Source organism: Prionailurus viverrinus, chromosome B4 (genome assembly GCF_022837055.1).
Source record: "Prionailurus viverrinus isolate Anna chromosome B4, UM_Priviv_1.0, whole genome shotgun sequence".
Classification (NCBI taxonomy): Eukaryota; Metazoa; Chordata; class Mammalia; order Carnivora; family Felidae; genus Prionailurus; species Prionailurus viverrinus.
Genome location: NC_062567.1, coordinates 28088521 through 28114062, shown reverse-complemented (window position 1 = coordinate 28114062; position 25542 = coordinate 28088521). Strand labels below are relative to the sequence as shown.

Below are 25542 nucleotides of genomic sequence, written 5' to 3'. Positions count from 1 at the left end.
ACAAGGCTCCCAAGTAAAACCCTAAATTTAACTCCATTTTGATACATTTAATGAAGATTTAATACAAATCAGGTTTCCATTATGAAGCCTCATTGGAGCAAGAATTTATTTCATTCATCAGTGGACGTTTCTGGAAAGCCTGCTATTGACAAGACATTTGTGTGTATACTTTTGCTCTAGATACAAAAATGAGAAAGACACAGTCTCTGCATACACAGAACTCTCTTCTGGGCAAGACAGGAAAAACACATAAACAAGGCTAATAGAATTTTCTGTTCTTCCTTTGGACTTTCTAGCTTTCTAGTTTGGAAAAATTGATAAATTCTCAATTTCTTATTCTGTTGCACATAGAACTTAGACCTGCCAGCCTTCTGCTTTTACTTTGTCAATATTTTTCCTTTTGCCAGGTTGGCATAAATGGAAGTAGAGGAAGGATACTAAAAACCATTCTACACCTGTTCGGTGACACACATTGTACATAGTTTACCACATTAATCTTTGCTTATTAATGATCACTCTTTTCACTGCTGTTGAATTTTCCATACTTTCTTGGTTTTGGTGTAAAACTTTATCTTTGTTAAATACTTTTTTTCACTGATGAAAATTCAGACCCTTGAGAGAGAAAGAGAGTGCATGTGTCCCTGGATCTGTGTGCATACAAAGTGATACGCTGTAATTTCCCCTTTATTATAGGAACATAGGACTTGCCATACTGAATCAGACCATTGGTCCACCAGTTCCTGTAACCTGCGTCCTGCCTCCAATCCCTGATGCTTCAGAGGAAGGCGAAAAACTAAAACTAAAAAACCAAAAAACCCCAAAATTCACCTAGTGACCTTTTGAAATGTTGTCTATATGGGTTAAGGATTCCGTCATTTTCTTCATAGTCTGTTTGCCCTGATTTTGTTAGCTGTGGCTTCATTAGTCCACTTCAGTTCGTATTACTGTTGTTTTCCCCTCCCCCTGCTAGAAATGGAATGGACTTTTCAGACTCCAGATGCTTTCCCCTGGGCAGCACTTCCCTCCCAGCTATGTGCTCTGTGATGTACTGTGCATGCCCTTTGGGAGTGGGGGTGGCAGACTCTTTACCCTCTGATGATAGGCCAAGTTAATGTTGAATGATTTCGATATTTTCTTAAGCTAGCTTTTACACATTAAACTGGAAACTAGGGATCCTGTATAGTTTTACCCTGAGAAATGTATATGCGTAACCCGATCCCATGTCTTGAGTTTTGCAAATTTGAGAATTTCTCAGTCTTCATCGTTCCCTATTCCAATATCAGCGACCCTAAGAAACAAATAGTTTGCTAAAATTAGAAATCATGGAAAAGATGTTAGCTGACAAGAAAATGCCAAAACAAGGTACCAAATATAAGATACTAGAGCATTGAATTCTATTAGGCTAAATCATTCGCGCTAGTATGTATTGATTTGCACATTACCTAGGTACATGGAAGTTTCTCAGGTAGCTCTTGTGTGGTTACAGGTTGTCTTTTGTATGTTTAGAATAACTCCTACATACACACTTGTGGACATGGTGGTATTTACTTCATGATCTGCTATGATTCAACTAGAGCTTTGTATTGAAATTCCAGCTTATTACTTTAAGAAATGACTAATTTTATGCAAACAGGGTGAGTTTTCACCTGTGAAAATTCATCATGTGAGACTCTAGACCAAAAAGGAGCTTTGCGGCTTTCTAACTCATTTCTGTGGGAACACATCTCAGGAGGGAAGCTTTAAAAAAATAGATCAAAATAGGAAGAGATGTTAGACTTGGAAGGATATCAGGGGTCATCAGCCACACTTTCCCACTTAACAGATAAAGGAACAAAGTCACAAGATCCCATGGTGATTTTTTGTTTTATGTTGTTTTTGGTTATTTCCTGTTTCTAAAAGTAGACCTCTCTGGGGAATAGTGAGACCACACAATAACTATTAGTGACATCCATTCTTTATTAACATCAATTTATAAATATCTACATCTTTAAGCAAAAGACATTAGGCAGCCTCCAGAATCTGTTCTATTCTGGCAAACAAAGTGATCTAAAAATCAAAACCTCACCTTTGAAAATAACCTTAGGTATCTACTCCAACTGAATTATCTTCTGTTCAGAGGAATTAGGGATCAGAGAAATTAAGTGACAAGTCTGAAGCCACAAGGTTTCTGTGTTTCTAAATCAGTTAGGATGTGTTTTTTTCTGAGTCCCGAGTCCCACACTACTTCAACCTTCATCGGTCCTCCTAGCTTGTGGTCTAATCAACCAGAGTTGTCACCAAGGCGAGATTTCTCCAAATGTCTTCTGTAAGGACCTACTTGCCACTATCACGGATATTCATTGAAAAGAAATCTCTGGAGATCCTACCTACGATTTCTTTTTTACAAAAGCCTTAAATTTTTTTTTTACAAATTGCTGGACTATCTTAATCTAATAATCACAAAACAATAAGAGGCATGGTTAATTTAACCAACACTCTCGCCCAAATACATCACAAGTTGACATTTGGGGACATGGAACCTTAATTTTTTTTCCCCAAATTTTCTTTTTAAAGCAACCCCAAATCTGGTGTATTCATGTTAGAATTTAATCTCAGTAGTTTTTATATTCATAGATTTGTGGTGAGTTTAAATAATACTTTTGTTCAGCATGTTTTTATCATGTTAGAAATTCAACACAGAAAAATGGAACATTAATGTCATTTTTATTGTGAGTCAAATCACTGGAAAACTTTTCATCTGTTTCTAGTGTCATTAATGGTGTTGCCTTCTATGTAAATGTACCAATGAATAAACGTTTAGTGACCAATCATCTGTATCTCATTGTTTCACTCCTCTTTAAGATATTGACTGGTTTAAATTTTAGTTTATAGTTTGTTGGTTAACTAGTTGAGGAAGGAGGAATATTTATCCATCTAAAAACAGATCACAGGCTTCTCAAGTCACCCTTGGAAGGTTTCACGTTGATGATGTGCCCTGTACCAGCACACATCATTAAGAGGTATTGCTTAGGTGGAGTTTGTTAAACATGTAGTTTGATAATTGAGTTGTCCATTACTCCCTGTATATTCCTGCCTCCAGGTTCAGAAACCGCAATTCCTGGCAAGCATGTTAAGAAGTGGGAAATTGATGAAAAATGTGAATTCTCAAATCTTTGAAATATTAGCCCCCAGAATCGTGGGTGAGAGAAAAAAGCTAAATTGTTTACTTACTATTAGGAAAGTTTCTTGCCATTTATGCCTAAAATTTTGGATCACTTACGGTACAATATTTCTACTCAAAACAGCATATTATAAAAAAGGATTGTCATATGAAGAGCCATTCAGTGTTCCATATTGCTTATTAGGCTGTCTCTCAGAATATATTGTGTAAACCCAGGAGTTTTAGTTTTTGTTTTTAAAAACGAGTGCACTGTAATTACATCGTGATTTTTCCTTTCATTAAATTTTGCCTTTGTGAGGACTTGGCATTTAATGCTGTGACACGTGCCTTGTCAGTGGTGAGCTGTCAGGCATAACTGGTTTTGTCATTCTGTACACTTTTTGGGCAAAAAAAGTATGTCTTGAGGAGGACATATTTCTTTTGGTAATAGTACTAGAATGTCCAACCTTATTTGTGAATGATAATTTTTTGGACAGATTTCTTTCTGTACTAAAGTCCAAAAACTCAAGTAGTAAATGAGTGATTTGAATTCAGGAGAGGAAAACAATGAAGTATTAAATTTGATTTGCTTTGTAATCATGAGCATTCATAAAAAGTTGCTAGTTTTCACAGTTTCTCAAAACGAACACATGTCAAATCAAAACTGAGTGTTTTCCTTGATAAAAAGCTGTGTTTATATTTCAGTGAGCATATAGTATTTCTATAATAAAGTAGTTGGTGCTAGATGATGAATACACTTGAAATTTCTAACACGTCTTCTTCTATGGGTTGTCCTGGAAAGATATGTATCAACCTAAAATTTTTCCTTTGTTAAAGGTCTAGAATGATATATATCTTTAAAATCCTTCAAGCCTATATATGCCATCCCATAATTGCCAAAATAATGTGAAAACAAAAAAAATCATCATTTGTACATTCTTATGAGTGTTTATCTTAAAAATTAGATCTTAAGACTGATGTTAAAATGTTAAAAACTCTCCACATGTTGCTGTTGTGCTATTTTATGTTTTTTTAATTTTTTAAAGTGTTTATTTTTATTTTTGAGAGAGAGAGAGAGAGAGAGAGAGAGAGAGAGAGAGTGAACAGGGGAAGAGCAGAGAGAGGGAGACCCAGAATCCGAAGTGGGCTCCATGTAAAGTATAAAATGGTGCTTATAGAAGGGAAAATACAGCAATCCATTTTATTTGGGTAGGAGCCAGTAAAGCTGGCTTACCAGATTGGGATATTGGACTTAAAATGAGAGTTTTCCCCTCCTGCTGTAAAGTGACAGGGAAATTGTCAATTCTTGCTTTGTTGAGAGAGCCAGGCCAGTGGGCCTGCATCATATTGTGTTGTTTGTTTCTGTGAGTATGGCCTCTCATGACATATCCACTTGGACCCAAGCCTTGCACAATGAGTTCTTATTCAAAATTATGGCACAGTTTTTGAGGAGGAAGCCAGAGGAAGTATGGGTGCTTTCGGGAGGAAGATGGCATCATTTGGACCCCAGCTTTATCTTTAAGGATTCACGACTTGAATCATAATTTTGTCCCAAGAAATATAAACATCTGTCATGCTGACCCATGCACCTGAGCAGATTTTCCTGAAAGAAACTGATCACCGTAGACAGTAGAGAGTCTTTCTTTACCAAGAATGCTACATCCAAATTGAATAAATGAAAATGTACAGGCTCGGCCTGAAAATTTGGGCAGTTAGATCTTTTTTTTTTTTTTTAATTTTTTTTTTTTAACGTTTAATTATTTTTGAGACAGAAAGAGACAGAGCATGAACAGGGGAGGGTCAGAGAGAGGGAGACAAAGAATCTGTAACAGGCTCCAGGCTCTGAGCTGTCAGCACAGAGCCCAACGTGGGGCTCAAACTCACGGACTGCGAGATCATGACCTGAGCCAAAGTTGGCTGCTCAACCGACTGAGCCACCCAGGCGCCCCTAGGCAGTTAGATCTTAATCTTTTCGAGATCACTCTTGCCATCTCCCCACAAGGTCTTGATTCTGCATGTACTCATCTTTGAAGTGTCACCAGAATGCACTGTGAGCTTTTCTCCATCATGAATTTAATGATGTAGTTGCCGATGTCTAAAATCAATGTCCTCATTTCTCCTAGCAGAAAAGATCATATTCATCATTCAAAGCCCGACTGTGATGTTAACTTTTGTTAAGATCCCCAGCATTCTCTGCCTTCAGCTACCCAGGCAATTACAGCACAAGTGAATGCCATAGTACTTTGAGCACATCCTTCACAGCACCAATCACTTATCAGTTTTTGTATGTCTGTCTCTTTCTCTAGGATGTGAGCTGTTTGGGGGCCGAGATTTAAGTCTTTCTTACACACTTGCTATGTGGTATGTCCCAGTGAATGAATGGGTGAATGATTGATGTAAGTCTGCAGGGCTTCCCTATAAATTTCCTGGTAAAATTTTTCAAAGGACTTTTGCAACTTAGAATCTGTGTAGCATTTTCACATTAGAAGACATTCTGGAGATCATCTTTGGCGTTAGGAAACTTGAAACCAGCAAAATTGAATACTGTGCCGAGAGCTACATAGCTGCCATGTCAGAGGAGGGAGCGGACTTGAGGCCTCCGCTGGACATTTATTTATGAAAAATAAATTTCCTTCATTCTATGTTGTTCCACCAGGTTGAGCAGATGTTTGGAAATGTAGAGTTTTTCTAGTGTTGTAAAGTATTAACATGAATACACATAATGGATATCTAGATGGATATCTAGAATTTCTCTTACTTTTTTTTCCACTGGGCAGGTAAATACCAGCTGTCCCCCACAGTGAACATGCCCCAAGATGACACTGTCATTATAGAAGATGACAGGTTGCCAGTGCTTCCTCCACATCTCTCTGACCAGTCATCTTCCAGCTCCCATGATGACGTGGGGTTTGTGACCACAGACGCTGGCGCATGGGCTAAGGCTACAATCAGTGATTCAGCAGACTGGTAAGATCACGTGCCGGGGTTGGAAAACATGAGTTAATTGCAATCACCTTCATTTTATGTTTAAATGGTCTATCATTAAGTGCAGTTAATCAATTTTTTTTATGGCAGTGTCCTATTTTCATGATTTTAATACTCTTAATAATCACTCTTTTAATAAAAGATTCCCACCAACTCTGTAATCTTGCCCCATTGTTTTAGCATTTACAGGGCTGTACTTAATAATTCAGCCAAAACTACAACAAAATTACCACTAACCAAAAAAGAAAAAAAAACCTACTCACTTAAGTCTCATTGTTAATTATTTTAGATCTGTTTTAATTTGATGATTATTATTTATTAAATCAGTTCAAGCAGATCTCTGAGGTGACTGAAAGTTTATAACAATTATATGACTTTGGCCAAATTAATAGCTGCTATGTTCAGGGAGTGGGAAGAAGCTTTTTAAAGGTTTTCTTTTTATAGTGCTGTCACCCTGCCATTTAAAATGCTTCCTGCTTGCTTTTAACATTATGACTTTTGGGGCAGCCTAATGCTGTTTCTTTCTCCTGTATCTTCCAAAACATAATAAAGCATTTGATATTGTTGAGCCAATGTGTGGCACGTGAATGTGGATGTGTGCCACAATCTGCATGCCTAGTAATTATACACATCCAGAAGCCAAAAGGCAAGTCCCTTCTAGAGATGACCTTGTGAGGTTGTAGTGATAATTAACAAAGCCATGTGAAGTGTTATACCAGAATTTTCTTATTGCCCTTTCTCTGGGGTGTTCCATGAATACATCAGCAAAATGATATTTAAATCCTTTACCACTTACCCGTTGCTGTTTTCTGTTCTTACCCGAACTTGTGGCCACATCGGTTATCAGATAGGAGGATTGTGGGGGCCCGGCGTTGATTTGTGTTAACAATTATAGTGGTGATCTTAGCAAAGTTACCCTCTCCCCAGCCCTCCTCTCCGCTCCTTACAAAACCACACAAGCATCCAGCACACTCACCTGTGAATTCTGCAGATGTTCTCTTGGAATAGTCCCACTTGTTATTTGGATCCTTGAAGAGTCCATCTTTGTCTTGTCTTGTCTTTTTCTTTCTTTCTTTCTTTCTTTCTTTCTTTCTTTCTTTCTTTCTTTCTTTCTTTCTTTCTTTTATTGAAAACACAAGATGTAGAAATAGAGCGACACTCAAGCCTGCATGATATTAGCTTGTTTTTGAATGAGGTTTTTGGTTCAATGTAGAGGGGGAAAATACAATATAAAGTCAAATTCCATTTGAAATCCACAGATGCTGTTCCACATACTGCTGCAGTTTGTATCTGTTTCTGAAAGTGAAAGCAACAACAGGGAAAGTAAGGATTAGATATTTGCAGTATTCAACTTAGGGGACAAAGCCTTTGAATCTCCACCATGATGAGAATTGTGGAGGTGGCCATAGGAATAGATCTGTTTGGGGCCTTAGAAAGCACTGTATTGGTGAAAATAAATAAGTAACTAGCAGGAATAGATTGTGGCATTAATTTCTCTAAGGGCATCCATAAAATGGTAAGGACTTGTGCAATTTTGCTGTGGGGAAAGTGGAGCAAGGAAAGGAATATGAATGAAGGGTTATCCAAACAAGAATGGCAGCTGTTCTGAATCACAGCAGAAAATGTAAGCTTTTCCAGCCTGACAATATCTCCCTAATCCTTGATGAAAATGTTATGAAAACAAAAGGGCAATAAGATAGGATTAATAACTGGAATTTTAATAATGTTGGGGGGTCAGGGTATGGTTACATTCTTTAAAGAATCAGCTGTCAGTTTTGCAATTTAACTTGTTAAATACTCTAGTGTACTGTTTATTGTGTCTAAAATTAGTTTAATGGGTATATTGATAGGGAAGAATTAATTATGTCATGGTTTAAAAATATTTAGTTATTTTAAGACTTATTAACACACATACTCATTTGACATTTTAAATTGTGTATGTTTACAGTTCACTGCACAATTGTGGAAGGCTAAATATGTAAAATGGCTAAACTTTTAATTTGTTAACGTAGAATATACTTTTTTCACTCCATTAATTGTTTCAGGGAACATTAATAGTGTTTTTAAGGAGAAACAAGGTAAACCGGCAATTCTAATCTTAGTGATAACATCATTCCAAGGATATGGCATTAGTTTAAAAAATATGCCGATGTGTGGTATTTAGGTAACATTAGCACCAACAATTTGTATTTCTTTGAACAAGCTTTTACCAATAATTTCTATTAAATATGTATTTCATGAGCAGAATATTGAAAAGATCAGCTTTCAACATATGAAATAATTATTCTTATTGAAAATAGATAATATAGAGTTTACTCTTGCAAAATTGCATCATTGTTCTTCTATGGGTTTTTAATTTTTACTTCTAGAACTATATTTTTCCTTTTTTTAGCATTTTATTTTTACTGTTTTTTTTTAACTTTTTAAAATGTCTATTTTTAAAATTTTTTTTTTCAACGTTTATTTATTTTTGGGACAGAGAGAGACAGAGCATGAACGGGAGAGGGGCAGAGAGAGAGGGAGACAAAGAATCGGAAACAGGCTCCAGGCTCTGAGCCATCAGCCCAGAGCCCGACGCGGGGCTCGAACTCGCGGACCGCAAGATCGTGACCTGGCTGAAGTCGGACGCTTAACCGACTGCGCCACCCAGGCGCCCCTAAAATGTCTATTTATTTTTGAGAGAGAGTAGGAGGGGGTGGGGCAGAGAGAGAGGGAGACAGAGAATCCGAAGCAGGCTCCAGGCTCTGAACTGTCAGCCAGAGCCTGACCCAGGGCTCCAACCCATGAACTGTGAGATCCTGAACTGAGCCAAAGTCAGACACTCAACCAACTGAGCGACCCAGGCACCCCTAGGACTGTATTTTTTAATTGGGGTATATGTGCTCTGGAAATTATAAGCAAACTATAGTAAGCATAGTAGTACCTGACTACTACTACAAGAGCATAATATATAAGCATACATCAATTTAAGAAATATGAGCAATGTGTAATTATATATATAATGTATGCTATAGCTATAAATACCTACATGCATGCACACATATATGTATACACAGTATGTAATCATAGTGATATGTTGGAGGGGCACTGAAGGCTTCAAGATAAACATGACCCTTTTTCTTAGTACACCAAATTTATTCAAAGTTTTACAGAAAAAATATGGTATATTAAAAGTGAAAAGATTAAGTGTATAGTACAAAGAAGAAAACATTTATTAGGATATAACATAGTCTTTTACAAAATAAAACTGTTATTGGTGAACTCTCAGGGCCTGTGGGATACATCTTCTCATTTCTCAATACCTGGGCCAGGACTAGGGTGAGACAAGCCAAGTGACCAGGATACAAAATGTAGGGAAGGAGTTACTGTCAGGTGTTGACCCTCTACTTGCCTGAGCCTGAAAGTGCTTCCTTAAATTCTGAGTAAGGGGCACCTATCTTGTGTCATCCTAGGGGTCCTACTCTGTACTTGGTGGAAAAGATTGGGAAAGGCTGTTCAGAATCCTTGAGTGTTTTTAAGGACCCCATCTCTGTTATAATTTGTATTATATTGATAATTTGAGATAGAAAGTCTTTGTGGGGTGATAATCACTTACCTTGTATAGTGGTTTGCAGTTTACAAAGGGCTTTTACATAATGTCCTTGACTTCCCTTATTGGCCTCTTAAGGTGGGTAAGGCTGCTATTCTCTTTATTGAGCATTATTAATACAGTAGGCTCAAAACATTTCAGGTCACTTAACCTGACAGCAAAGCATTTTCCTTGATGTCTTTCTTTTCACAATTTTGGATTTAGCTCTTCTCTAAGAGCCAACTATCATTTCATGCACAGTAAACTGCAGCTACATTTTTGATATATATCCAAACCAGATCACTCTTCCTTTACCTGTGTGGATGGTAATTCTCTACGGCCATAAAAGCGAGAGAAATTTGCTTCCATCAGAAACATAAGGAAGGCTGTCATAAACTCTGTTGGCATGGTGGCAGCGGCCACTGACCTTCTTAGTATGTTTAGTTAGCTGTGGAAGGATTTTCTCCTACCTGGCCAGGTAAGGAAGGTGGCAGGGCGCTGACACAAAAGAGCGATTGACTTAGTGTGCCCAGCACAGAGAAAAACCATTTTTATTGTATGAACTCTGGTCAGAACACCTAGAAGTGCTTAAAAAAAATTTTTTTTTAACATGTATTCATTTTTTGAGAGACAGAGACAACATGAGCTGGAGAGGGACAGAGAGAGAGGGAGACATAGAATCCAAAGCAGGCTCCAGGCTCTTGAGCTGTCAGCACAGAGCCCCACGAGGGGCTTGAACTCACGAACTGCAAGATCATGACTGAAGCCGAAGTTGTATGCTTAATTGACTGAGCCACCCACATGCCCCCCTTGTGGTCCTTTTTAAAGTGTTCACAGATATTTTACGAATAGGAGTGATGCTGTGTCATCCCTTTCCACTTCCAACTGTGTCCTGTTACCAATGGTTTGCTGTGTGCCTCCTCATCTCTGCTTGGACTTCTGTGTTGGTGTCACCCAAATCGAATGTCATCTGGTCTCCTGTGTCCCTCCAGTACTGTTTATTCTCCCATCTGTGCATCCACAGCATTGGCTCGGTCCTTCTGTTGTAGTATTTTTGTTAGGAACTTGTAGATAACAGAGACCTTTTTCTTCTTTTCCTTTCCTGACTTTGGTACCCAGCACAACACCTTAGAATAGGTTCTCATAAAGATTTGCTGTGTTGGTTTCTTCTCCATTGAATAAATATTGCTGAGAAACTACATTCTCATGAAACTACCTGCCACAAAGGTGTTTTTTTGTACGTTTCTGACATCCAAGATTAAAGACATACTCATTTTACAACTTCTATTTGATTACAATTCATAGAGCCCCTTGTGTGCTGTCAATATTTGTATTCCTATATGAAAATTTTCCTCAGATATTCAATCCTTCCATTTTCTAAAATATATCAGGCTTATTTTTGATAGTCACTTAGAAATAATGATGTATTAGGGAACAGAGTGAAGAAACTGAGGGAAATAAGGGAGGAGAGAACTCACATGGAGAAAGAATGACTTTACACTTAAATTAATTTTGTATTTTCCCATCACCTCCTATTCAGCCACAGTTGTTTCGTTGTTGTTTTTTTAATGGACTATATTTTTGTTTCAGCATTTCTGGGGAATATGCATATACATAACTTTCATATGTGGGCATATATGATCTTTCCTAAAGTTGGATGTCCTATTTTTTAGTAAATATTTTTATGTTTCTCTTTCTCTTCATACCAGCTCTTTGAGTCCAGATGTTGATCCAGTTCTTGCTTTTCAACGAGAAGGATTTGGACGCCAGAGTATGTCAGAAAAACGCACAAAGCAATTTTCAGATGCCAGTCAATTGGATTTCGTTAAAACGCGAAAATCAAAAAGCATGGATTTAGGTAGTGAGTACAATCTCCATGAATCTTTATCTAAATAAGGTTTAGATGCTTTCGGATTAAAATTGATAGTCCCAAACACATGTCTGTTTACTTTAAGCAATAGAAAAAATAAATGTGAAATGTGGCAATTTGGCAAAAATTAGTTTTTCTCTGAGTTTGTGATAACCATGTTTCTCATAAGTGGCATGTTTACATAATGTGCAATATGTTAAAATATATGTTTTCCTGATGATCAAAGAAACAAACACATGCATATCATGCTATGTTCATGCATCTTTATTTGGAAGATGAAGTGTTTTAACATTTTGGATGTTTAAAACCAACTTTTTGAAATCGTATTTGGTTGGCTGTGGGATTCTTGAACTAGAAGGAGAAGTTTTGGAGAGAAACCATTATCTCAATCCATGTCTAGAATTTGGTTACTTCATGATATACTTCATTTCGTTGCTATTCTTTAAGGTTTATTTAATAGAAACTCTTCTGTGTTGATAATTAAGGCATTTAATTGAAGTAATAATTTGGGAGAATATTTATTGTAGAAAGTGTTTGGAAGCAAATGAGAGGAGGAAAATAACCATAGTTGTTCAATCAAACACCAATCAGGTAGTGTCTCTTTTTAAATCCAAATCCACCAAAAAGCAAACAAAAAAGTAAAGTAATTAATTATATCTATAAACCGATCAAATGATTTTAAAAACCTTTGTTAATCAGCTGAAACTTATTTATGCTGTTCTCTGGTGGCTGTTTGTACTTCAAGACTAAAAGCATTAATTTATCACATGCATAAAACAAAAATTTGGCGATGCATTGCCTTGGCTAATTATGATATGCTAACTTATAAATAACACACGTGTCTGTGAAATGACTGGCATTTTGCATGGAGACACTGCTTTTCCCCCCTTTTTTTGATTATGAATGTTTGCTTGATGTTTCATATTATTTGCATGAAATATTACCTAAGAATGATCACCTAACTGGAAAGATCCGGGAATGGTTGAAGCATGTTGGGCTTAGGGGACTAACTGTGCTAACCAGTATACATTTACCTTTTAACAGTAGCTGACGAGACTAAACTCAATACAGTGGATGACCAGAAAGCAGGTAAGAATGGACAGTTAGACTGTTGCCATAGAAACTGTGGTCCAAGGAGCTGATCATAATTATAGAGCTGCCAATCATATTGCATGTAAACATAAATATTCCAGTCTTGCACGGATGTTTTCATTTTTAGGAAATCACATTGTACGAGAAAAGAAAAATTTCCTGTTAGAAGGAATTTATCAGGGTGGTACCTACTAAATGGAAATATAATTTAGTGTTTCAAAAATGCTAAAACAACCTAGATTTTAATTATATTTGTATAGGAATGTTTTGTTGCAATTAAATAAAAATCAAAATCCTAAAAACAGTATCTCTTCTAGTAAACTCTTAAGTGTCTAAGTCATTTACTAGGTATCTAGCTTGATATCCAAACAGTGGTTCTCAAACTGGTGATTTTGATTTGAAGGATAATAGCAGAAATATAAATATTTTTCACTCTATGACAGAATCCAATATTGCTGTCTTTCATTGTTCAGAAAACCTCAGTTTTTCTTCAGATGCAAGAATTGGCTTGTAGTTGTCTGACATTGAGTTAGACTATGTAATGCATAAGTTTCCTTATCTTGACGTGAACCTATTTCAAAGGTTTTTTGTTTTGTTTTGTTTTGTTTTTGTTTTTGTTTTTTTAACTCATTAGAGCTTCTTCTAAAATGCTGCCTAGGGGTGTCTGGGTGGCTCAGTCAGTTTGGCCTCCAACTTTGGCTCAGGTCATGATCTCATGGTTTTTGAGTTCAAGCCCCACATCAGGCTCTGTGCTGACAGTTCAGAGCCTGGAGCCTGCTTTGGATTCTGTGTCTCCCTCTCTTTCTGCCCCTCCCATGCTCATGCTCTCTCTCTCTCTCTCTGCCTGTCTCAGAAATAAATAAGCATTAAAAAATAATAATAATGAAGTTTAAAATGCTGCCATTGTGTAGAATCAATGGATTATATTGAACTGGGTTTTTCATTATATTAGATTTTACTTTTTATGTTATATTATGAAAATAATCACAGGAAAGTCTTCATGTATAATTAAAGTAATGTATTTTGTACAATGGCACATTTATGATTTATTGTTATAAGTTTGGAATAGTGTTTTAATTATTCTAGATCCAGTATGATGTAGTCATATCACTTAGCACTAATTAGCTTCAATTCACCTTTTTGACCTGCAGTAGTAATTAATTTTAGCCTTAAAAAATATGTATCTATATACATGTGTAAAGATTATTGTGGACATGGTTGAAGTTTTCATGTTCTGTAGAGTAAAAAGATAGATTGTGAAAATTACATCCAATAAATCATAGGATTAACTATAGTGGAAGGCAATTAACTATAGCCTCAGCCCTTATTATGTAGTTATTTCTCTGATCAAACATAAAATTCACTCAAACTCTGAAACAGGGCTAAAGAAAAACTATTTGATAGTTCATATATGCAAATGAGTCATTAGTTTTGGAGTTAATAACATTCAATACTTTTAAAGAAGTAAGCCCTGTCCAAATTAATGTTCATAAAAACCAACTCACACTGCTCAGGTTAAAGAACATGACTTTATATGCTACGCCAGTCAGGTACAGTCAGGAAATTATTTATTTAACTAAATTCCACTAAAAGGAAAAGACCATTATTGCAATTAAAAAAAAAATAATGATATCCAGAGTTTAACTGAAAACGTAAAATAATGTTCATGGAGAGAAGGCAGATTTTATAATCTAATTGAATCTTGTGTTTTTATTGTGTTTTAAAATGTTAGATCCTAGATAAAAAGAGCTTTTTCTTTTTTTCTCCCCCGCCCCCCACTGTGTACAATCTATCTTACCAAAGTAAACTGGAAAAGCTTGTGACAAAAAATTATTGCATAGACACCAAAGTACCTTTTAGTTTATCGGTTTTAAATCTACATGAATAACATATCTAACAAGGATCTTTTCCACCCTGCAGTATTAGACAGTGAACAGATTTTCAGTTATTTTTCTTTCTTCACTTCACTTGAACTGCTAAGATGATCATGATTTTACAGTTTAGTCCAAAGGTTTTTGGTAGAGTCACAGTGGTATTTTAGCATAGATCATCTGTCTAGCCATAAGCCTTTCATAATGAAAATTGAATTCCATTTCCCTTCGCCCTTGCAAGACATTCTCTACTTTTTTTTTTTTTTTTTTTGGCAAGTGAGGTATTAGGTAGGAATAGAAAAATAGGCCTAGGGAAAATAGTATGATTATGATTTTCCCCTCTATTTCTGGATTTAAGGATCTGTTATGATATTTGGGGCAGGAGGAGGGGAGGATTTTCTTCATGAAAGAAAAGAGAGAACAAGAATAAGAAGAGAATTGGGTTTCTAACAGTTTAAATTTTTTACTTTTTTACATTTTATGTATTTTTGATAGGCAGAGAGAGACAGAATACAAGTGGGGGAGGGGCAGAGAGAGAGGAAGACACAGAATCCGAAGCAGGCTCCAGGCTCTGAGCTGTTAGCACAGAGCCCGTTGTGGGGTTCGAACTCACAAACCATGAGATCATGACCTGAGCTGAAGTTGGACACTTAACTGACTGAGGCACCCAGATGCCCCATGGGTTTCTAACAGTTTAATCCTTGAATATAAAAAATAACCAAAGTATCCTAATGACCCAAAAGATTTATAAAGAGCTTTAGAATATTATTTTACAATTAAAAGATATGTGTGTGTGCGTGTGTGTGTAGATAAAACTAATTTTTAGCCCATACTTTATATAAAGACATCTTTAATTTTCACCACTAATAAAGTGCTAAGTTTATAATGTCAGGGGTCTCGGTAGCCCTCATTCAGGGATCTTAAGGTATTATTTAATAAAACTTTCATTAAAGTTTCTTTGACAAATATCATACTTAAATATTTGATATCCTTATTACAGATAAAAAGTCAGCAAGCTCTTTCTGTAAAGGACTGGATAGTGAATAATGTAGGCCTTGCAGACCAGTCTCTGTAACAATTACTTAGTTCAGATGTGACATGAAAACAGCCACAGAATACATGCAAACAAATGGATTCTCTGGATTTGGCCCATGGTTTGCTGATTCCTCGTAGATTCACACATTACAAATTTTGACTTTTTGTATAACTTTTTACCATGAAGATTTTCAGCCATACATTAATGTAGATGCAATAATTCATTGATTTCCTGTCTACACAATACACATCATCACAAACATGTTATAATACAGTGTTAAAATTTCAGAGAGAAGAGTAGATAGGTAAGTCCTAAATTATGCTTACAGAAAGAATATCTATTGTTTATTTATAGTTTCATCATTTTTTTACCAGATTTGCTTTTGTTTATGTATTTTAATGCATACATACACTTATATATATATGTATTTATATATACATACATAAATATTTATATGCATTATATATAGATATACATTTATTGTAGTAAATACTCGTGCGATTTCTGAAATTCATTATTAAAATGTTTAGTGCTTTGAGTACAGCTAACGTTTTGTGAAGAAAAAAATGATGTTTTTATGAAAATCTTTACATGAAGCATGAAATCTTTATTGGAAAAATATAGATAGATAGATATGAATACACATACATATGTACATACAAATGTCCTATATGCTCCCAATAAAGTGTCAAATATTTGCCTTCTCAGAGTTTATAGAACTCAAATACAACTGGTAGTTATGAAAATTGATATATATGCTTTATTTGGAGAAAGATTTTCCTAGTGGCAATTCTTGAAAGTATAAAGTAAACGTCCCTGCCCACAAGTGATCTTTTCCTATTCTGTTTGACTCCTTGATTTCTTACTCTTCGTTTAGTTCTGGAACCAAATTCATTTTCCTTCTTGTGACATGACTTTTAGGGTAGTAGAACATGAACTTGTCAAAAATTATAGTGCCTATCAAGAGAAAAAGTAAGATTGATCATCCTGGGAAGAAACAATTCATGTGAATTTTTGTCATAAAATAATCAAATATATACGATCCTGCACTGAGAAAGTTCAATAAATCATCTTTTTCTTCCAAGCACAATAATTGATGGAATATTACTTCTTCATTAGAATCATCTGTCTGCCTTTCTGCCTATGTTACATTTTTGACATATTTATTCTAAGTTAACAACTGCTACCCCATTGCGAAAATTAGGTGCAAGATGTAAATGAATCTTTAAAAGATAATTCTTGTTTTGACTCTCAGTTTATCTTTTATTCTGTTTTGTACTCTGAGCCATGCAAAGCCCGTGTCATAATTATTTGCCTTGTACGTGATAACATGTCCAGGCTACTCCTTAATTATTGATGAACATATGTGCTTGATGACCCCATGTAGAGAGAAACTACCTGCTCTCTCCTACCTTCTCATTTTTTTGTACCTGTCTTTTTAACAGTCTAAGTGACGAGCTAATTCTAAAACCTGGGTTGCCCAGGCAGTGGTACCAAGCTGGTATTTCAGTCATCGAGAGGCCAACTTCATCTGCCTTTGAGTGCTAGGTCAGGCAGTGATGGATGAGGCTGTCTTTCTTGCTTAAAGAAATCCATTTTGATTGCCTTTTAAAGCTTGGTACTGCTGGTATTCTCTCAGGCCTTCCTGCCCTATATCCTCAAGAAACAGAGCCAACTTGTTAATTCCCTGAGTCCTCCCCTGCCAGTCTAGTGAAATTTTCTTCTTAATTGTGAACTCTTCTTCCTTTTGATCATTGCTTGTTTCACAAGCAGATATCGTTCCCAAGCCTGTAGATGTATGGACTTGTATTCCACTCCGTGGTCTCTCCTACACTTCTCTCTAGTGAGAGCCCTTATGTAATTTGTTTCTATTCAAATCTTCCATCATTCTCTCCAATAGAACATTAATATTTCCCAGGTTCAGGTTCCTGCCTGTTGCCAGGGTGCCCTAATTATATTGGTGTCATGTGGTCTTTTGTGCTCTTTCTACCTAATGAGTTGTGTGAACGTGCAGTACGATGTGGAAGAGATTTCACTGAGATGAAAGTTTAATTTCTACTGTAAATAATCTTAAACTATCAAAAAATGATTTGTTAAGTTATAGAGCTTACCGTTGGTTGCTTACCTTAGCGTTCTCATCAAGTGAGCTCTGGGTTATTCTGCTTCTTTTAGATTATTTACATACTTGGAGCAAATGATTTGACCAAAATTTTATCTCTTGAGCTAAACATGGAGACTAATAACTTAGAGTTTTTCCTAAGAAGATAGAGAAAATAAACCAAATTTAATATATAGTTGGGAAAAATTAAAATTAGTTACCATTCCTTTATTATTTTTTTTTACCATTCCTTTATTTTTATAACATTTCCATCCACACCTTAGAACTCACTGAGTGAATAATTTATTTATGTCCCTGATGTTTTCCGCAATCTGTAGATATTCAGGGATATCAGTTTCACCTCCAATTCTTTTTTTTCTTCTTTCTTTTCTTTCTTTCTTTCTTTCTTTCTTTCTTTCTTTCTTTCTTTCTTTCTTTTTACCATTAATTCTAACTAACGTTTTAATTTTTGTAAACCTCCAAGGTTCCCCCAGCAGAGATGTAGGACCGTCCCTGGGTCTGAAGAAGTCAAGCTCACTAGAGAGTCTGCAGACAGCAGTCGCTGAGGTGACTTTGAATGGGGATATTCCTTTCCACCGCCCACGGCCACGAATAATCAGAGGAAGGGGATGCAATGAGAGCTTCAGAGCTGCCATTGACAAGTCTTATGATAAACCTGCAGTAGATGATGATGATGAAGGCATGGAGACGTGTAAGTTTATAATTTCTGAAAGAATAGCAGTTACAAACAGCTCTACAGAGCAGCAATTCTTCAAGTATGCTCTAGGGTTCCCCTCCAAGTACCAGAGGGATCAATGAGGACTAAATAATAATAATAATAATAATAATAATAATAATAGGATGTCATTTATCTTTTTACCCTTATTCTCTCACAAGTACACCTTGGGTTTTCTAGAGACAAGTCTTTAGATATTGCAATAGATTGAATGCAGAACAGATAGAAGAATCTGTCTTTCAGCCAGATAGCAAAGACACTTGCTAAAATGTAAAACAGTGCCATTGTTTTCACTCATTGTCTTTGGAAAATACAGTCCTTGTTTTATGAAAACATAATTTCTGTTAACCTTTAATTTTGTTTTTTATAAAGTAACTAATATTTTTAAATCTTCTCAGTCTTAGATCAGTAAATACTGTTACAGATAATCCACATAAAAATTATTTTGAGTCCTTAATAATTTTTAGGAGTTTAAAGCTACCCTAAGACCAAAATGTTTGAAAACCACTGCTATAATGTGATCTCTCCAGCAAATATATGTAATAATCTATGATTTTGAAAACCTATTCTTTTTTATGAATTACTCTTGCTTTCCTTGATCTGAGCTGGCAAGATATTTGTATATGTGTGTATTTGAAAATTGCAAAATATTTTAAGGCAAGATTGTTGAAAGTCAAAGGCTAATATAAATGAGCAGTATGTTTTCCATAGAATATTGAGAAAAAAGTAGCATTTATATTAACACGTTTCAGGGAGCTATCTTTATAATTAAACATTCATGGCATAAAAATAACTGTTCGTTTTAAAAATCAGGCAAATATCTTTAGTAGTATATTTACTTAAAAGGGAAAAGACTTAAGAATCCTAATGGTAAAAACTGTTGGTTAGTGTGCATTGTTCATAATTACTACTTTATACTTTTGGTCTTTAACTTCAAACATGACTCTATGCATCTATCCATTGTTAGAAAAGTTAGAGATACCACTGAACAAAAGTTCAAGCAGAAACCAGAGATAATTTAAGTGGATTGTAATTTACTTGAAATTTAACTGTTGGGTGAACTGCTTCTGTCACAAATGCCTAAGGAAGATTGTGGTGGGGAAGAAAATGATTTTTAAATAAAAATCATATTCAGAAGAGATTTATATATTTTTTAAATATTTATTTATTTTTGAGAGAAAGAGCACAAGCGGGAGAGGGGCAGAGAGAGAGGGAGACACAGAATCCGAAGCAGGCTCCAGTCTCTGAGCTGTCAGCACAGAGCCCAACGTGGTGCTTAAAGCCACGAAACATGAGATCATGACCTGAGCTGAAGTCAGACGCTTAACCGACTGAGCTACCCAGGTGCCCCACATTCTGAGGAGGTTTAAAGCAAAATTAGGTAGTTTTTGCCTATTGCACATATAGTGTGTTTGGAAAGATGGATACTGTGGCCATGATGTAGCACGCCAAGCAAAACTCGGGGAGAGGACGGCTATACCCCACTGCGCCTTTCCGACCCTTTACCTAATTCCTCATCTGAATCTGGATGGAGTTTTTTCACTCCATCCAGTCAGTGATTTCAAATGTATACAGCCTATTCTTGCCAGATGAAGAACATATTTCCTATTTTTGCTGCCAAGTCTGGGCTCCAAGATCCTGAGTCCTACGAGCTTTCCACCCTTTTAAGTTTTTCCCCACTGTCTCTGTGGTTCCTTTCCATCCTAACCAATATCATTTGTGCAGCCCTCCTATGGTAGCATCGTGCCTCAGTGTGTCCTGGGGGTGTATTTAATAAGAGATATAGTACTTTGAACCTTCAATGTTTTTTTTAAGCTTCTACAATATATGATGGTTTTGAACTTTTTCCTTGTTCTGGTTAAAATGTTTAAATTCCCTCATAAAATGTAATTTTCTCATATAAAACACTCATTTCAAATGCATCAGGAGATGGAATATATCTCAATATAAGACATGTTTTTAATTGTAATGGGGACAGCCTTCAGAGTTTCTCACCAGTGTAGATAGGGATCTAAATTTGTCCCTATATAAAATTTAGTTTCCTTTTCTAATTTGAAATAACTGATTTAACTACATTATGTTACAACTTTTCATTCAGCAAATAGACAAATTATGTTTTATAAACCAAAGCTGAAGTTCTGGACAAGAGAAAGAGTCTTGTGAATGTGTGTACCTACAACCAGAGTGCTGTGTTTTCCAAAAGTCCTGATTTTAGAATTTTTCCCCCAGACCGGTCTGTTGAAATCTGGATACCAAAAAACAACAACAACAACAACAACAACAACAAAAACCAGAAAAGAAAAAAAAGGCAGCTGTTGTACATTTCAAACTTTTGCAATGTGAGCTGTTGAGACCCTGGCAGTGAGTTACAGCAGGCACTGAACTGGAATTCAGGCCACTTGAGTCCTTGTCCACATTTTTCTGATGAATTTGGGATTCTGGTCAAACTACCCAAAAGGCTTCAGCATTAAGTTCCTCGTTGTAAAACTGAAGTTTTGGACAATGGGGTCATGGATTTTTCAAACTATGCATTGTGACGCCTGGTCAGGAGGGGAGGCTCTGTGGTTTTGGAGGGGTCCAGAAGTCAGGGGGAGGCTAAGTAGCAGGGACTCTGCAGAGCCACCGGCTTTACCCTTTACCCTGCTGTCCCCACTCTGTTGCCTCAACTCTTGTGGGTGTTTAAAGTCACTTTTATTACATTGTGGTTCTCTGTAAATGTTAATATTAGAAAAGGGTAGTTTGCAATGTTTTTAGAAAAGCCTTGAAAATCTCTGGTTCAGATGATTTAGATGGTTTCTGAGGTCCTTTCTAGTTGTAACATTCCATGATTTTGTGTACCTGTTCACTTACCTATCTAACTCCTGCCTGCTAGGCTCTCTCACCTTCTATAGGGTCCACAAAAGATGACATCACCATGACTGTTTTATTCCTGTGTAACTAAGCACAGGGTCTGGCAAATCACAGGACTCTGAATATTCGTGACATCAATAAGTGAGCTCCTGCTTAGCTAGCACCATTGTGTGCATGTGGAGAGAAGGGGGGAGAGACTTTCAGTATGCAGTAAGATGGATGGTGGTGTCATTTCATCATTCCTGTTTGTTTTCCACACTGAGCCTGCATGTACTAGACCTTTGATGCCTAAGCAAAGTCTAAAAAAAGTCCCTCAGGTCTGGTGTTACTGCTGGTGATCATTAGGCACCTTTACATATGACTGGATATGAAAAGGTGTTCTATGGCTCCAGTTGTGAGAAAGACCAGCTCAGTTAACTCTTCCTTTGTTTCCCTAAACACTGTCCTTTTCAGAGTCTGGCTTCTGGATTCTCAAAGCCTGGTCTGCATACTTCCTGTCCTTATGGCTTCCCAGGATCCACCTTCTTGTTTCTGGTTGTCCTCCACATCCTTGCTGTTGAGCGCGCTGTCCCTCATTGCCAGGGAGTCTAGTATCCCGCCATTGTCTGTGCTCCGTGGGATTCTAGCAGAGGGTGCTTTCTTGTGCTGTGGTATGACTCCATCACAGCCACCGGGGGAGATGAACATGCCCTTTCACTATGGAACATTGCTCTGAAAAGAGGACCACTGACCTGACAGACAGTCCCTTTGTTACTCTATTGGTGTGCCTGAGATGTGTGGAGATGGAGGGTGGGCTGCTGTTGGAAGGCTGTGGGCCAAGGCCCGTGGTCAGGACAGACGGCTCCTGGGTTGCCATAGTTGGATTAAAGCACTGCCCCAGTCTCCTATTATCTACCCCAAGTTATCCCTTTTCTTCTTCACAAGTAAGATGCTTAGGCATAGGCATGGTTGGTTGTTCTTGTCAGTTGGGTTGAGCATCTCCCTGGTGAATATATTTTATGGCTCAGAACAGGCTTGCCTCTTCTCAGCAGTGTCGAAATCATGGCATGGGCACAACAATGGGGGCCAAGAGACTGGGGCGGCCTCCATGTGGTATCTGGTATCTGTCATCTTCTGTAACACTTACGTTCTTCCTGTGGAGATGGCAGAAGCCAGCGTTTTTGTCTCTCATTTAATCCATCTGGCCTTACCATGTTGTGTGTGTCTGTCTGGATCGAGATGGAGCTTTGTATTCTGGGACCCATTATCTCCAAGGCCCTACCTGTGCTTGACAGGTCAGGGCATCTACAATCTGCTCCCTTTTCTATGCAAATTACATACCCTGCCTGGATCTCAGCAAGTGGCTTCTGCATCCCCCATAATAAATCAGTTTCTGTTGCTACCAAGAAAATACATGCAATAACATTGCTTTGTTTTCTTTTTGAAAAATATATGGTCCCCCTTTTTTTTTCCTGTTAAAAGTTGCCAAATTGTAAGTCTTCCTATCAGTACAGTAACAGCTTTTTGTTGGGGTCAGGAAGTGAAACACAATGAAATCAAATACTGTCTTATTAATTGTACCTATTGATTTTAAGATAGATGCAGTTTGTAATTTTAAACGTGAAAACTACATGCCTTGAACAGACAAGCCATGGTAGACAAATTGCTTTTGAGTAGCTCGCCCACTTTTCTTATAGCACTCTTCTCAGGAGATAAAAAAGGACATTGCTCTAAAATATACATAACTTAGGTTAGCCATAGGAGATTTGAAGAAGGTAAATTTATGGTAGTAAATCAGCTAAGATGAGAGATTCTAGGGTAATTTTTTTTTGCTTATTAGTTATAAAACAGTATGTTGCATTTGATATCTTCAATTTTCTACCATCAGCATTCCACACACGGCTAGCCACTTTCATCACTAGTTATTTGAGCAAAATATGCAAACTAGGCCTAATTTTATCTTAAGCAAAACCCATTAGAAAATAGAAAATCTGTGACAAAATTCAGGATATGGGTTTCAAAGAGTACTTTGTAAAAGATTTCCTATTTGATTAATATATACAATTGGATGCTGATCTCTAAAAATTTTTGTTCTGAAATGCTAGGAACAGGAATAGCCTGTCCCAGCCTTTAAGCCAATTTGTATACTTAAATATCACCTGCAATTGAAGAGAAGGAGCTTTTATTAATTTTAGGAAGTTTCTCAATGCAGTATGGCTGTAAGCATATGAAGTAGCCAAAGCTATTCCTCACATTTCTTTCCATAGGGGAAAATTAACTTAAGCTAAAAGTACAATGAAAAGTCACATAGGAAGTGTTTGAATTATAGAATCCTCATTTCAAACACTTTTTTGATAAGGAAAAAGTATTTAAATAGTTGACCAAGAGCATACTTGGGAAACTGAATCATAGAGTACATACTTCCTGATTCATAGTCCTGTGATTTTTCTAGAAGGTTAAACTTCCAAATGGGAAAGCCCCTCACACTGAAACTACTTTAAAGTATTTAAGTGTGTGTCAATGAGTTGTGGCACCTAAAATCTGATTTTTAGGCTATAAGGTCCTGCGGGGCACAGGGTAGTCCAACCCAGTGGATAAACCAATACTTAAGAAGTAATGTGGTTAAGGGTCATTGTAACGCACAGGTTACCATGGCATCAAAAGTTGGGCTCCCCACTTAGCCTACGTGGAATTAGAGTAGATAGGTAGGTAGGGGGGAGACGGCTTCCCAGACAAGGTATTGGTAGAGATAACTGCCATTGCTTGAGTGGTCTACACCTGCAATGCATAACGAGTATATGAAACATCATGAGCAGTGACCTTTCCTGGATTGCCATAGTTGGATTAAGGTTGATGTATATAGTGCAGGTGGCAGCATAATGAGGAATGAGATTTAGGATGAAAATGGAAAACAGATCACAACCTTGTTTAAATTATTTGCATTTTATACTAAGGACCTTAAAGAACATTTGAAGAATTTCAACTAAGAGTAGGAGTGCTGGGGTTGTAGGATAGAGGATGGTTATCAGGGATGGGATGGTAAGTAGCAGTGTCAGTGGCAAGAAAATCAGTTATATGTCAGTAATGAAATAATCCAGGTGAGTAATGATGCTTGGCAATGCCAGAGAAAAGTAAGAAAATGCGTTTACACGCTTAGCATTTCACACAGAAAGATGGATGGTGATGATGTGATTTTTTTCTCATTAGCACTTCCAGGCTCTGAAACTTAGAATCATCATCATACTGTGTAATCACTCCATTACCAAGCTTTCTTAATTTTTCCCCATGAAATCTACTAATTTCACTCCGTCTGTTCAATCTAACTGAAATCTCATTATTTAATATCTGAAATTATTGTTAGGATCTTCTAATTGGTCATGCTGTCTCTAGATTTGCTGAGTAAACTCTGTAATCACATTCTTATTCTCCGAGTACTTCAAGCTTCCATGCTCATTCTTGTCCAGACCATGCACTCTCCATGAAGTGTATCTTCTTACTATCCTTGACTTTGCCCCTGCCTTCAAATGTGTACATTAGACTATCTTACTTCTTCAGGAAACTGTTTCCCAAGCAATCTAGTCTTCCCTTGACTTTCTAAAGCCCTGATTTTACAGAATGTCTCTGAGACTTTTTACTGTAAAGCATTTTTTTAGCATCAAGAAGTTTTTGTGGATTCCCCAATATGGATTGGTTGGTAGTTAAGAACACTGGCTTTTGGGGGACAGTCATTTTGATTTCTCAATAAATAGCAAAATAGAGCATTGTTAGCCATTTACTACTTTATCACATTTGTACATTGTTGTGTTATTTATTTTGTATTTTGTCACACACACACACACACACACACACACACTTAAGAGTCAGAGCAGTGACCTGGAATCTCTTTCTTTGACACTGTAAATAATTTTCTATGTATTGTTAAAATATACAGTTGACACAAAGCTCACTCCTTGATTAAAAATAAAATTTTTAGTGGAAGTTCCAACAGAATTGTGAGTGCTGCCATTTTGGTTGTGTAGCCAATCCATTCGGTCTTTTGAAAGGAAAGCCTGGAGCTTCACTGTACATTGTCCCCATGGAGAGGAAGCAATATCCACTGTGGACCATCATTTGAATGTAAAAATCAGTTAAATGCCAAAAGGAAATGTGCAAGGTTCAGAAAATTGAGGGTACGACCCTCATTGTACTTGTTCTGTAGCATTCTCTCGGGAAGAGAAGGATAATGGAGGTGACATTCTACCAGTATCTTCAGGAGCATTTTACCTGTTTCATTTGGAGGGATGATTAAAGAGAAGTTTAGAATATAAAGTAGAAGCAA

At 36.8% G+C, this 25542-nt stretch overlaps 1 protein-coding gene across 14 annotated transcripts in view; it reads left to right on the top strand.

Moving 5' to 3' along the window:
* The window catches only part of PARD3 (par-3 family cell polarity regulator), a 676275-nt gene that overhangs the window by 442435 nt on the left and 208298 nt on the right, over positions 1-25542 (top strand). For 7 of the 14 annotated variants that reach the window (XM_047865956.1, XM_047865953.1, XM_047865952.1 and 4 more), the window contains 4 exons: positions 5917-6106; positions 11402-11553; positions 12607-12651; positions 18144-18371. In XM_047865956.1, coding sequence (XP_047721912.1) covers positions 5917-6106; positions 11402-11553; positions 12607-12651; positions 18144-18371 — 615 coding nt within the window. The remainder of the gene's footprint in view (positions 1-5916; positions 6107-11401; positions 11554-12606; positions 12652-18143; positions 18372-25542) is intronic. The other 7 variants (XM_047865961.1, XM_047865959.1, XM_047865957.1 and 4 more) reach the window with 3 other exon arrangements.